Below are 13,301 nucleotides of genomic sequence, written 5' to 3'. Positions count from 1 at the left end.
TCTGTCTTTGCATACTTCAGAGGTCTGTAAGGGTTAATCTTGAATGTGCTCTCCCTCCAGTTACAGAAGTTTGTTTATATAAGGTGTGTGAGCTGGGGTTGCTGCAGCATTGTGTGCGTACCCGACATCTCAAGTACAGAAAGTGGCTAAGGTTCCTGAAAGCCATTAGCTGTATTAATACTTCAGCTTCTGCTAACTGGCCTGAGATGAGCCAGACCTTTGGAGGGTGACTGCTCAGCTCTTCTGAAAATATCAAGCACCCAATTAATAATCTATTTCTGTGAAGGTGACTATATACGCATAGATATATATATATATATGTGGAAAATGAAATAAAGGAATTCATACAACAGTGAAATCGTTTTGCTGGTGGGTAGCGTGTATTTTGCACAGGTGAGTCTGTATGCAAGAGCAAGACTTGACAGAAGTAGGAAGAAAAACACTTTTTGGGCATGTCTGTCTTGTGCTGTGACGGGAAGACCTCATGCCGAAAAGGCTCCAGGTTAAATGGAGAGGGAAGGCAGAGCAGGCTGGGACGTGCTGTGTAAATGAAGGCATGGTAGGAAACTGTGGCTTTAAGATCACACTCCAGGGAAGGGAATCAGCATTTTTACTGTTACTTTACCAGCATCATATGGTACTTGTAACTAAGCTAAACACTGTATCTGCTAGTTACACTAGATACCCTGCAAATCAGAGGGTTGTAGCTGATGTAAGGAAACTGCCAGTGTTGCCAGTGTAGGGTAACAGAGAAGTGTTTCTTACTCTTCCCTTTGTTCCATCTTCTAATTGAAAACCCAATCTTTTGTAGAAGTCATTTGATGCACACCCCAGAAGAGAAAGCCAAGTGAGACAGCTGGCATGGGTGGGTGATGGGGTATGGGTGTCTATTCGTTTGGACTCCACCCTGCGTCTCTATCATGCGCACACGTATCAGCATCTACAAGATGTGGACATTGAACCTTATGTAAGCAAAATGCTAGGTAAGTTGGTAAGAAAACCTGTTGTATTCTTACACCTCTTGCAGTCTGGAGCTTTCTTTTCCTGTTATGGATCAGGCAGTTCTCACTGCAGACTTCACGGGGAAGGGTGGGTGGAAGGCTAGTCAAATCCTGTTTGTGAAAACTTGAATCTGGGAGTAGAAGCCTAGGTCGGTCTGTAAAGCATGATGAGGATGATCAGTCTTTTGATGCAGTCTGTTGATCCTACCTGACATCTAAGGTGTCCCTAAAAACTCAGAGCTAATGAGGAAAATGGTGGTTGGGTTGAGCAGGTATCAATAGAGACACTGAAATCTCTTTTTTTTTTTTTACTGTACTGATGCCTTTTGTAAATCTGTGTGGAAACAATCTGTTACTTGTCCGGAAAAATTGCCTCTTTTTCCAAGAAAATACAAATGCAGAATAGCAAATTTCTGTTGCTATTGGAGCTAATAAGCTTTCTGATTTTTTTCATTAACATTTTTATAAGAGCAGTTTGACCCCCTGCGTAACACAACAAATACAGGTAATTGGGCCTTGGGAAATACTTCACAAGTGACTGCTGTGCCGTTGTGCTTAGCTAGTTAGCCGCCTTCTGTCCTCGTAGTGCTAATGGATGAGAAATTAATTTCAATGGATGAGAGACCATTATCTTACATCTGTAAGCTCACCTTTTTTTTTTTTTCTTAATGTTTGAAAAGCTGCCCTGGTGCTGTAAACCCCAAACTACTATATCGTGCAGCGTTATGGAACCGTTATACCTTTTGTGCTTTCTTACAGTTAATGTTAGTCTCCTTCTGTATAGGTTCTCAACTTAATTAACAGAGTGGTTTAGCCTCTTAGGTAATCTTTACAACTTAAATATACTCCTGTACCTTGTTTCTGTTTGAAGTGGGAGGGAATTACTTGTCTGCGTGGTTTGGGAGTTGGAGTTAAGATTCTCTGTTGTGGAACTAAAATTATTCTTGCTCATAATTTTTGATGAAAAGCATCTTTTGTTTTTAGGTACTGGTAAACTGGGATTCTCATTTGTGAGAATCACAGCTCTTATGGTGTCTTGTAATCGTTTATGGGTAGGAACAGGAAATGGTGTCATCATCTCCATTCCATTAACAGAAAGTAAGTAAAATATAAATGAATAGCACTGTGCAATATGCTGTAGACGCAAAAAGAGAATATTAAACGCCATTCAGATGCTTGCTAATGGATAGAGAGCTTTACTGCCAGGTCCAAATCTTCAGGTGTGTTAGATTGAGCTTGTGTGATGTCTGGCACCTAATCTGTGTACATGGTTACAGTTACTCTGTACAGAAAAGCACATCTCCAAAATCTCCTGTACTTCAATTCAAGCAGTTGCTGTGACTTGAATGAGAGACACTTCGAAGCCTTAGAGGTGTTATGAGCATTAGCAGCCTTTATAGAAGCTTATTGCGTGTTAGGGATGGCTTTAGTTTTCTAATAAATGTTATTTTTGATTGCCAAAGTAGATTTTTGTTTAATTCAAGTGAATTGGTATTGTTGCTAATAAAATTTCATTGGCTTTAGTTTGTGAGAATTCATCACACAACTAGTAAAAGGACTGGAATAGCAGTAGTACTGACTGCTTTAAAGGACCTGTTCCAGGTTACAGGAGTTGTAAACACGTTCCACAAATGGGGCACTAACTTCTAGGTAAAATTCCATTAATGCAAATCCCGGTATCTGCTTGATAACAACCCCCAAACTCTTGTCACAGGCTGAACCTACTTGGGGGTGGGAGAGGAAGCATTCAGACATGGGCAGTTGAACCTCAGGAGAAGGGAACAGTCCAGTTCAAGGGCAAAACAAATCTTAAATAGGTAAAGCTTGGGAAGAATCTGTGTAAATTGATTGCATCTAAAACAACAACAAAACAAAACCAAAAACCCGAACACTTGTGCCTGAGACTAATGTTAAAACACATGGACAGAAGTTTCAGAAAATAAAATACGGAACTTTGATAGTCCTAGTTGTGCTGCTATTATATAGGTCATAGTACAGTCTGACAGGTGCAGTTTCAGGGTAATTTAATAGAAAAAACGCTTCATGTTGTATCTGCTTTGTTGAACAGCACATACATGCGTTGTTTCTCATACTGTTCCATTACATTGTCCATCCATTCAGTAAATGTCTTTTTTTTGCATTGCATGAATGTACTGAGGAAGGACAGGCTTCCTGTCATGAATTTGAAATAGTTTAACTCATGCTTTCAAAAATTATAGCTCTTGATTCGTGTCAAGCTTAATTTAATGTTTCCAGAGGAGTTTGTTTTAAACCAATAGTGAATGTGAAAATGATCCCTATTAAAGCTGTTCAGTTTCATTTCAGTTTTGTTAGTTGCTCATGAATCAGAACAACCGTCCGTGGGTAGCCTGACAGTGGGTTTGAGAACCCTTGTTACACATACTCGTGGTTTTCAAAAACAGTCACATCCTTGCATAAGCAATTGCGTATCTCAATTCCCTGGGTCTCAATAGCAGGACATCTTCAAGATCTGCAGATGATGTTTCGAAAGGGCACTCAAAAACATGAGTCGTTTTACATTATTTTGGTAGCCTCCTGCCAAGGAAAGAGAGAAAGGGGAAACGTTGCTAATGAAAAATAAACTTCACAGTTATAAAGCACGTGAAAGTGGCAGTGCTTTTGTTGTCCGTTTTGTACTGAGACTTTTATAACAAGATGCTGTTCTTTGTGACTTTTTATTGAATCTTCTGTAATAAGATATTTGCTGGTTTTAGGAGCTAAAATTTTAAGCTCTACCTTATCAAAAACCAAAATATGAGCGGTGGGTTCTCATTAATCCTTCTCCTCTACTGTCATACCTATCCATTTCCCCTTTCCTCCTTTCTCACTTTAGCTGTAATCCTCCACCAGGGACGTTTACTGGGGCTGAGGGGTAAGTGCAGATCCTGAACAAAAATCTATTTTCAGGCTTCTAATAGCCACTTTGAGGCTGTTTCCCACTCCTTATAGATTTACCCTTTGTATGTTCCTAAATGTTTTTCCACTTGCAGTTACTGCATTGCAGCAGTTTTATGTTTGCTAAACGGCCACCAATCTGCTCAGCAGTTTAGTATATCATCCTGTGTTGCAGCTGAACTTTCATACAGACTTTGTTTTTCTTCCAGCCAATGTGATACCATATCTTATAACTTTGTCATTAATCCACATCATTTACTGTCTTGTTACAAATCACTGTTTCTTTCACTACTTTGATAGTCTTTGGAATGGAGATGGCTTGTATGTCTAGCATGAGTACTTCTTTGTTTTAATGGATTTTAAAACTTCTCGGTAAAAACTAGATGTAGAATTATAATAGGGTAGCTCCTTCGTGCCCACAGGTGGCTATATTTAGAGAATTTTTGCTGGCAAGGGGATACCCTATGATTAGTTGGAATGAAACCATCTTTAATTATATGTTCAAGTACATTGAATTTGCTCATACTGAAACACATTAGAGGTACTTATTTTCTATGAAAGATACAGTCCTTTCACAAATTTATTTTTTTCCAAACGTAGGATATTAAAATCTGGTGTTTATGCTAGACGAATAAGAATCCTGCTCCATTTTCTGATGTACTTAAAATAACGAAGCATGCAATCTTTTTTCTTTCCAGCTCTGTCTTGAATTGGCATTGCTGCCCTCCTGTTTCATTTTTATCTAAGTTGGCTTTAGCTTTTAGATGGTACCATAAGGTTTCTTAACAAATAACCGTTTTCTGTAATTTGTATTTTCAAGTAGAAAACACTTCTCTTCTTTTACAGCTAATAAAGCAGCAGCAGGCTCCGGAAACCGTCCGGGGAGTGTAATACGTGTATATGGCGATGAAAACAGCGACAAAGTGACTCCGGGAACCTTCATACCATACTGTTCAATGGCACACGCGCAGCTTTGCTTCCACGGGCACCGTGATGCTGTTAAATTCTTTGTCGCAGTACCTGGTGAGGCTCTGTTACCATTCTTCAGAGGAAGTTTCTTTTTTTGCCCTCATTTGTTTAGTTAAACATAGTGTTTAGGTAAAGATACCACGTGTATGAAACCATATGTTCAGAAACAATTCATTATGTTTTATTCGCAAGACTTGTCTGGTTCCTAAGTGCAGTATTGCTTAATGGGAGGAAAAGGGTTTGGTCACAGAGAAAGAAGTGCTTTGCTTCTATCTGGAGAAAAGGTACTGTGGTGAGTGTTTGCTTATCGAGGAGCCAGTCAACTGCTAATTAAGTGTAAGGTCCAATTTAAGATTCTGACATCTTGGCAGGAAGGATGAACTACTGTGGGAGAAGTCTCCAAAGGAAAGATTCATTGAAAAAGCTTGAGTTCCCTAGAAGCTGCAGTGCTGGCCGATTAACCTCGGCACTTCTGTGCACCTAGTGTGCTGGAAGTAAATGACAGACATTTGCTCAATGGGCTGACCTGCGCTGAATCATTTCAGTCGTGTGTCTGAAAGTCTTTAAGTCTGTTTCAATGTCATTCTCTAGATCTGCATGCCAGTGCTGTGAGGTCTATCAAGAGCCAATTAATCCTTTGATTTCCACGGAACTGACCTGAACAGGTGCTTCATCCTTTTAGAGAGATGAAATTGGAACAAAGCTAGCTTTCTGTCCCTTGCTGAAGAGATACTAGATTCTAAAGTGTATTGTTAGGTGTTAAGTATGTCATCCAATGCCCAAATACAGGTGGTGGTATTCTGTGAGGTGTGTGGCATAAAAATATATTCTGTTTTTAATCCAGGTCAGGTCGTTTGCCCACAGAGTAGCGGTGGAACAGAGCTAACGGCTGATAAATTGTCTCAAGAGTCCTTCAACCAGAGTCCCTTAAAATCAATGCTGGTGATAAGTGGTGGAGAAGGATATATTGACTTCAGAATGGGTAAGAAAACTTAAGCTTAAAATCAGTTGTAACCTCTTCATATCGAAAGGTCGTTAATCATATAACTTCCATGGTGATGGCAGGGTGCATTTGTGTCACCAGTAGGTATATCATCCCTGCTACACAAGTGTGAGGATAAAGTGTCTCTATACTACCACCCACCCCTTCAGCTTCTCCTCCTCCCAATAAACAGTGACCTGTGAGATGACTCTGTAAAAAGATTTATTTGAAACTGCTTTGGAGTCCAGCACCACTTTACCATTTATGCTTTTAGTCTTACTTTGATGGTTAGTCTTCTGTCTCAGACTGCTGGAAAACATGTCCTCAGTTACTTAAATATGCAGACTGACTATTAAAAAAGTAATGTATTACATGAAAAACACTCAAGTTACAACTTATTTTTGAGTGAAACGGGAAAAAGTAGTTCACTGATAACTTTGCATGCCCTTCTTATTATGATCACTGCTTTTTTTGGATAGCACTTTTGCATGATTTAGCCCATCGAAGATATCTTGTGTAAAGATTTTTTTATATATAATTTAAGCTTTTGGGGAAATATAATGAAATGAGAGTGGCTGTGGTTCTATGCTTAGAATCTGCAGCTGGAGACCTTGACAAGAAGTGCATTAAAAGGAGTCACAACTCCTAGACCTGGTCTTGACCTTTTGTCTAAATCTGTCCATAGTGTTTTTCAAAAACAAACAAACAAGAAAAAAAAAACCCACAAAAACCACTACAAAGAAAAACCCACGAAGGCCAGTCCAAATTCTGTCATTCCCACTAATCAAGGAAAACCAAGTTCCTGCTGGTAACCTCAAGTGGAGTTAAGCGGGAGGCAGGACTTGAGGCAGTTTTGTACCACGCTGTAGTGAGCGCTAACTCTGCACTTACTCCAAGCAAGCTGGTATAGCCACATACCAGATGTGCCTGTTCTGTCCTTGTGGCACGATGCAGAGCCGTGACCTTAAGCATCAGCGTTGCCCTGTATTAGCTCAGGCATTACCACGCTGGTGCAGCAAACCGGCTTGAGAGCAATTTCAGGCTGTTCTGTGTTTAGATTCCTCAGACCTCCAAAGTAGTCTAACCAGAAAAGCAGCCAAACTGTGACTTGAAACCTTCCTCAAGTTGTAGGTCAGTTCCCACTTCATCTGATTAAACTGATGTTCTTCTGTTAACCACAAGACTGCCTCTGTGTTGATGTTTATGACTGTCTACGTGCAGTTCTGTGTAGTGGTTAGTCTGGCACCTTTGATCCGAGTCAGCTCGTGTCACCAAGAGTTCAGACGCAGTTACAAAACTGCTCTTCTCTTTTGAAGACCAGTAATGGAGAATTAAGGCTGCCGTGTGCCAGCGCGTGCAGAGCTGGGACAAGCCGGGATAACTAGAACAAGTGCAGAGAAGGGGAAAGGTTCTTCGCAGACGTGAATCTTGCGTCGTTGCACTTGTGCTCGATGACCGCCTTATTTCCAGAGCACTTGATATGGTTTATGTGTCTGTGCTAGCACACTTGCTTGTAGCATAACGATCTCCAGCTCTGCCTGGGAGATACTGCAAGTTTGCAGATGAGGTTGTTTCTCTGTCTCCAGGATTTTGAAGTAACGACGTGTTTAGAATAGGGATGCTTGCAAAATTGCAGTTAATATTGGGGGCTAGAACTGAAGAATATGACCATCGGAATACGAGGCTCTGAGATACTTATGCAACAGACTTTCAATTTGTAATGTATATATTCACAATCTTGAGTATGCTTTTATATGGTCGTATGGCAACTACAGTCTTACACAGTGTTTTTGTTGATAACCTAGATGTCACTTGTCTTGCTCCATTCGGCGTTAATACTGTGCTTTATTGTCTGCCTGAATCAAAGCTCTTGTTTTTCAGGTGATGAAGGTGGAGAATCTGAACTCCTTGGAGAAGCTCTACAACTTGAACCTTCTGTAGCCAAAGCTGAGAGGAGTCACTTGATAGTGTGGCAAGTAATGTGTGGCAGTGAGTGAGCCTGTAGGATGCAGCTGGAGACCTTAAAAAAAGAAAAAGAAAAAAAAAAAAGGAAAAAAAAAAAAGCTTATGCATGTTTTTTTTTTTTTAATTTTGTGAAACCTGTTTCACTACATGATGTTGAAGCATTTCTTTGCTGTTTAACTTTATATTGCAAATCTGTCATACCTTTAACTATACAGGAATTAGCTTGTGCTGTTTTACTGCACCCGTGTTACATGGAACAGTATAATGAAATCAGATCTTTCTCAAAACTGGTGTGCACACCATAGTAAGCAACTGAGACATTAGTTTTACTGTACCACAGCAATCTAATGTAGTTCACTTCTTTGGTAGTCTCACTTGAATTCAGCTTTATTACAACTGAGCTTCATTTCACTGTATAATGCGTTGAGTAAAACAGCAAAGTTATTCCCAGAGTATCAAAAAATGGACAAATTAAAAGATGGATTATTAAGACTCATCCAAATATTCAGAGGGCTAAAGCAAACTGTAAATTTCTGCTTTTGTTATCAAACCTGGAAAATCTTGCTTCCATAGTGTATACGGTTTAATTTGTTACATTCATCGGAATTTCGGGGGGGGGGGGGGGGGGGGGGGGGGGAAGAGAGAAGATTGTATAGGAATTTAGATGACAATATCTAAATAAAATCACATTTTCACTATTGAACCTTAAAGTTTGAGAACTGCTGCCCTCAATAATGAGCAATTTTGAGTATAGTGTTTTTCCATTTCCCTGACATGGAACAACTCTGTTTCCAAAGGGTATTCTTAAGATGATTGAAATTTGAAAATTAACTATAAAATTCCTGAGCAGGGGATATGTTTTGTTCTTTTCTTGTCTTAACTCCTTATGTCCTAAGCACTAGAATGATGATCTTCTCTGCCTAGCTGGTCAAACTCATGAGGCACTACGTGTGTGAAGGTTAGAGACCTGGATTAGAGCATGAGAAAAGACTGAGATTGTACAGGAAAAATGCGTTCTGCCCAAGCAAGATTGTAAAGGAACTTTAGTGCCAGATAATTAGGTACAAAAATGTATTTTTTGTATTTGCATACCCCAATTTAGTAAACAAACAAAAAAAAATGTAGTGACAATGTTAGCAGGTAACACTAAGATTGAATAAATTGGTGGAAGTCAGGAGACTCTAATATTAGGCTGACATTCTGTCTACTCACCATCTATTTTTTTAACCATAAGTGTGAGTTGAAGATTGTCTTCCTTTTACATTGAATTTCCTACATTAGTATCAGACCTAAGTTAAACACTTCATGATTTCTGTACTTCAGAACATTTTAAAATCCAGATTTGCTCTTTCATTTAGTCTGTGGAAAGTAAAAGTTTTGAGGGGTTTTAATAAACATCCAGCATTTACCCCCAAAAGGCTGGGACTGTCCTGTTCAGATTAGCAGAGAAATTTAGTAACTTGGTTATGGGAGAGAACTGAACAGTTTCAGAGGAGTAAATAGAGAAACACTTTTTTAAAACTGCCTAAACATTTTTATGCAATAGGAGCAGTTCTGGTCTATCAGGCAAGCATGTGTTTATATATTTTCTTAATTTTTTAAATGAACACATTTAGCTGAGGTCTATTGTGTAAATATATATTTAGGCAGCTTTTTCAAATGCATATCATAGCTGATAAACCAGAAAATCTCCATTCAGGTCTATTGGTTAGATTTATATGTATAAATACTTTTTAAGCGACATATTTTGTACACAGCTGTTCCTCTCGTAAATATGTATTTAGGACATGAACTATGTAGTAAAAATCCTTATTAAAGATGTCTAATATCCTGGTAGTATTTTTCTCTTCAGAATGCCAAAAGCGATGAGAGCATGTTGTTCATAATTTGCTTTCCAAATTCATCTTTGACGTCACAAAGTACTTTGGCTTAAATATAAAGTCTGGGAGCTTTTGAAAAATTACAGAAAGTAAACTGAGTAAACACTCTTAGAAAGACCTATTTAAAACTTACATAGACATGTACGCTGAACCCGAAGCATGTCGGAATTAACTTACAAAATTGGATGTCTAAGAAAAATGCTGTCTAAACTTTTACTGTTGTGCAGAATCTTCACTGTGAGTGGTGCAGTTTCATTGCTTCTCCTGCCATTTTCTTACGATTATTTTTTTTTTTTCCTCTTTGGAAAAAAAAGTCTCCAAAGCTTTTACTTACTGGTTGATTGTCACATTCTCATGTTCTCAGAAAAAAAGCGCACAATTCTGTTCCTTGGTTCTTGTATAGCATTTTATTTGTAATTGGTGATGAGCTGTTTTCTCTGAACGGCTTTACCGCTATCAAATAGAGCGGTTCGATCTGGCAAGCGTGTACCTGGTCTTTTGCCAAATATATCTGGTCCACCGTGCCATTTTAGTCACCTCAGTGGGCCAACTCCTGCAAATATTTGAGAATGATTGTTTCTGTCCAAAAGTGGAAGGGTTTTAAGGAAAACAATAGTGAACTGTGTACCACTGTGGGTGTAGATAAAAGGCATGTGCACTTCTCTTGTATTTCTCATTTAAAAACTTTATCCCCTGTCCTAAGGTACAGTAGATTAAACGGGTCCCTGTTGTCATCGCAGTGCCCTGGGTTTTGTAAACTTTACGTAAGGTCGCTCTGAACGGTGAATAAAGCACGTAAAACCCCAGGCATCGCGATGACAATACACTCCTACAAATCCGTCTCAAGAATGTGTTTATGCATACACTCATGTGATTAAAGCATCATATAAATAGGAGCTAATCTCTTGATAGCTACAGCTTGTTAATAGTTTGGAAACATTTCGAGCACAAAATATGCAGCACATTACTTGCCTGGGTAAGGGTGTTTGCATGGTAAAGGTGAAACGCGTTGTATAAGCTGCTGCATCGTCCATTTCTTGTAAAGGTCTTCCTGCGTTGGATCAGATAGAGCTGGCAGAGCGTAGACACTTTATCATAGGCTGCCTTAGTAACAAACAAATGTTAAATCTGTTTTATTATACTAACTGTTCTAAAGAACGTGTGTCTTTTAAAATGCTGTGTAACTGAATATTTATTTCCATGTGAGTATTATAAAAGTTACCAAAGGATTAAACCTGACTTAGCACTCTTGTAAGTGGCCCTGTTGAGACAGGGTCTTGTGAAGGCCCTGCTCTGTAAAACAAGACACGGTAAACTCGAATACAGTTCTTTAGGGAAATTAAATGTTTTTTCTAACAGGGTTATGCCATATTGTAACAACCTATGTTGCACCTCAAAGCATTTTTCTATACACTAAATGTGTCTCCCGCCCTCTAACAAGATTAAGTTTCCTTTATTAATTTTGTTGATGCACATTTCTCAATCTTTTAAACATATATTTTAAACATTTTATGGTCTGTAATTTTTGAAAGTTTTGTCTGTTGGACACTTTACGCTGAATTTTACTTGCCTCTGTAATCTGGGATGGATACTACAGCGTTAAACTTGCTGTCTGTTAAAACTTGAGGCTTCTTTTCTGTGAGCAGAAAAGCTCATATAGCAGTGTAGTTATTTCAGTATTTATTTCTATTATTGAATCCATGGGGTTCAGAATGTAACTTTGTACATGAAATATATATAAATATGTATATGAAACATGCATCGGATTGGTGTGTTCTTTGTAGTCTCACGTTAAGCTCAAAGGCTTTTGATGCAGCCAGGAGGTGTAACACTTGGGTAGTTTACTCTGGTAGCCAAATACTGCCGTCGTAAATACGGGTAGGAATATACTCAAGGCAGCCCGGAGTTAGTGTGATCCTGCTGTCTTGTCCTGGGCGTAAGGAAAAACTCTGGAGAACCACTTTGCTCCCTGTCTGGCCCTCAGACGATGCCATGCGGTCTCTTGCCTTGGTCTCCCAACCTGCTGGCTCCTAGGGCAGGAACCCGTAGGAGATCCGTGTTGGTAAGGCGGGCGGACGGGGGCTCGGTGACAAGGGATTTCTTTGTACTACAGAAAAAGAATACTTGGCCAGAGCCAGGTTTTAATTTTTTCCTGGCTCCTCTGCCATTTTCTAACCACATTTATCCCAGCAATTTATCTTGATTAGTACGTAACAAGTGGCTGCGCCGCTGAAAATGCTTGGTTAACCTTTGTTAGCACGGATGGGGGTGGCCCCCTCCCTGTGCAGTCGGAACTGCCCCAGCAGCCAGGGGCACCATGCCCCTGCGGCTGTGCCAGCCCGTGGAACTCCTGCTTCTCTCTGGTAGTAAAGGCCCCCGTGAAGGTGTTGCTTTTGAGTACCCCTAAGGATGCAGATACTTCATACTTGCATGTGCAAAAATAGCTCACACAATGCGTCCTGTTACCAGTGTTGTACCAACCTGAAATTTTATCATCTTGCTGCTTAAAAATACGTATCTTTTTGCTCATTTACTGCAGTTTTCTTGCAAGATGTTTGCCTCTCCAGCATGGACTTACTAACAAATTTCCTTCTTCTCGTAGCGTTTATTCTAGGGATGTGCCATCACCTGCGCGTCGCAGCGTTGCACTGTGCTAAGACAGTGTGGGTATGTATTCAATGCAAAGGAGCGTCATAACTCCATACTCTGGAGAGGTTTAGGCTCTTCTGGCAGCCCTGACTACCCCTCAGGTCTGCAGGTAAGTAATTTTTCAGGTCTTGGATTTCGAGAGAAGTGTTAATAGAATGGTGAGCCTAGGTTTAAGGTGTTACAAATGCTATTTGGAGAATTTTTAGGCCGTTATAACTACCCAAGCCCTTCTGTAATGAACGTCGTGATAATAGGAAAAGCACTCACAGTTTCTGTAGCAGATTTTTAAAGTTACCTTGGTTGTATCAGTCTCCTATAAAAAGAGGTGTAATAATCATACAGGAAGTGAAAATGTTTCAATGTAAATGCTTGAAGATACTTGTTTTCTGGAAATTAATCTTCAAACTTGGAGAGTCTGGGAATTTCCCTCCTTATACCGTGGACTAGCAAACCCAACTGAGGGATTCTTTTTGCCATCACCCCCCTTTTTCAGCATCTCGAAAGCTGTTTGAGCCAATACAGTCTGTAAATGTTATTTAACGTTATGATGATCTCTGATGCACGAATGCCCCTGAATTCTACCGTAAAACAAGCTGCAAAGGGGGTCTTTGGCCTTGTGCCACGCTCCGGTTCATGGCATGGCCTTCAGGACTTGTTGCAAGTTTGCGTGGTTATATACTTCTTCAAAAGCTATTTTGAGATGACAAACCCAAGGATGTGAATTGTTTTCCTGCTTTTCAAAACATGGAAGGTTTTGGTGGGAAGGGAGCTTGTTCTTCCTTGCTTGTGCTTCTGGAGAGGATGGAACCCCCGGCTGGGCAGAGCCGGTGTTGTGTTTAGACACAAGATGGTGCTCTGACAATTCAAAGACAACATGGAGACCTGGAGGGAAGACTGGCCCTGCTGCAGTGTTCTCCCTGCCTTTCTCTCGGCATCCAA

At 39.9% G+C, this 13,301-nt stretch overlaps 1 protein-coding gene across 5 annotated transcripts in view; it reads left to right on the top strand.

Moving 5' to 3' along the window:
- The window catches only part of SPAG9 (sperm associated antigen 9), a 65,925-nt gene extending 54,453 nt beyond the window's left edge, over positions 1 to 11,472 (top strand). For 3 of the 5 annotated variants that reach the window (XM_055794894.1, XM_055794896.1, XM_005243650.4), the window contains 6 exons: positions 812 to 983; positions 1,986 to 2,099; positions 3,856 to 3,894; positions 4,764 to 4,940; positions 5,731 to 5,868; positions 7,750 to 11,472. In XM_055794894.1, coding sequence (XP_055650869.1) covers positions 812 to 983; positions 1,986 to 2,099; positions 3,856 to 3,894; positions 4,764 to 4,940; positions 5,731 to 5,868; positions 7,750 to 7,865 — 756 coding nt within the window. In that variant the 3' untranslated portion in view covers positions 7,866 to 11,472. The remainder of the gene's footprint in view (positions 1 to 811; positions 984 to 1,985; positions 2,100 to 3,855; positions 3,895 to 4,763; positions 4,941 to 5,730; positions 5,869 to 7,749) is intronic. The other 2 variants (XM_055794895.1, XM_005243651.4) reach the window with 1 other exon arrangement.
- Positions 11,473 to 13,301: the final 1,829 nt, after the last annotated feature.

The sequence above is a fragment of the Falco peregrinus genome, chromosome 2 (genome assembly GCF_023634155.1).
Source record: "Falco peregrinus isolate bFalPer1 chromosome 2, bFalPer1.pri, whole genome shotgun sequence".
Lineage (NCBI taxonomy): Eukaryota > Metazoa > Chordata > Aves > Falconiformes > Falconidae > Falco > Falco peregrinus.
This window is presented reverse-complemented; position numbering and strand designations above follow the sequence as displayed.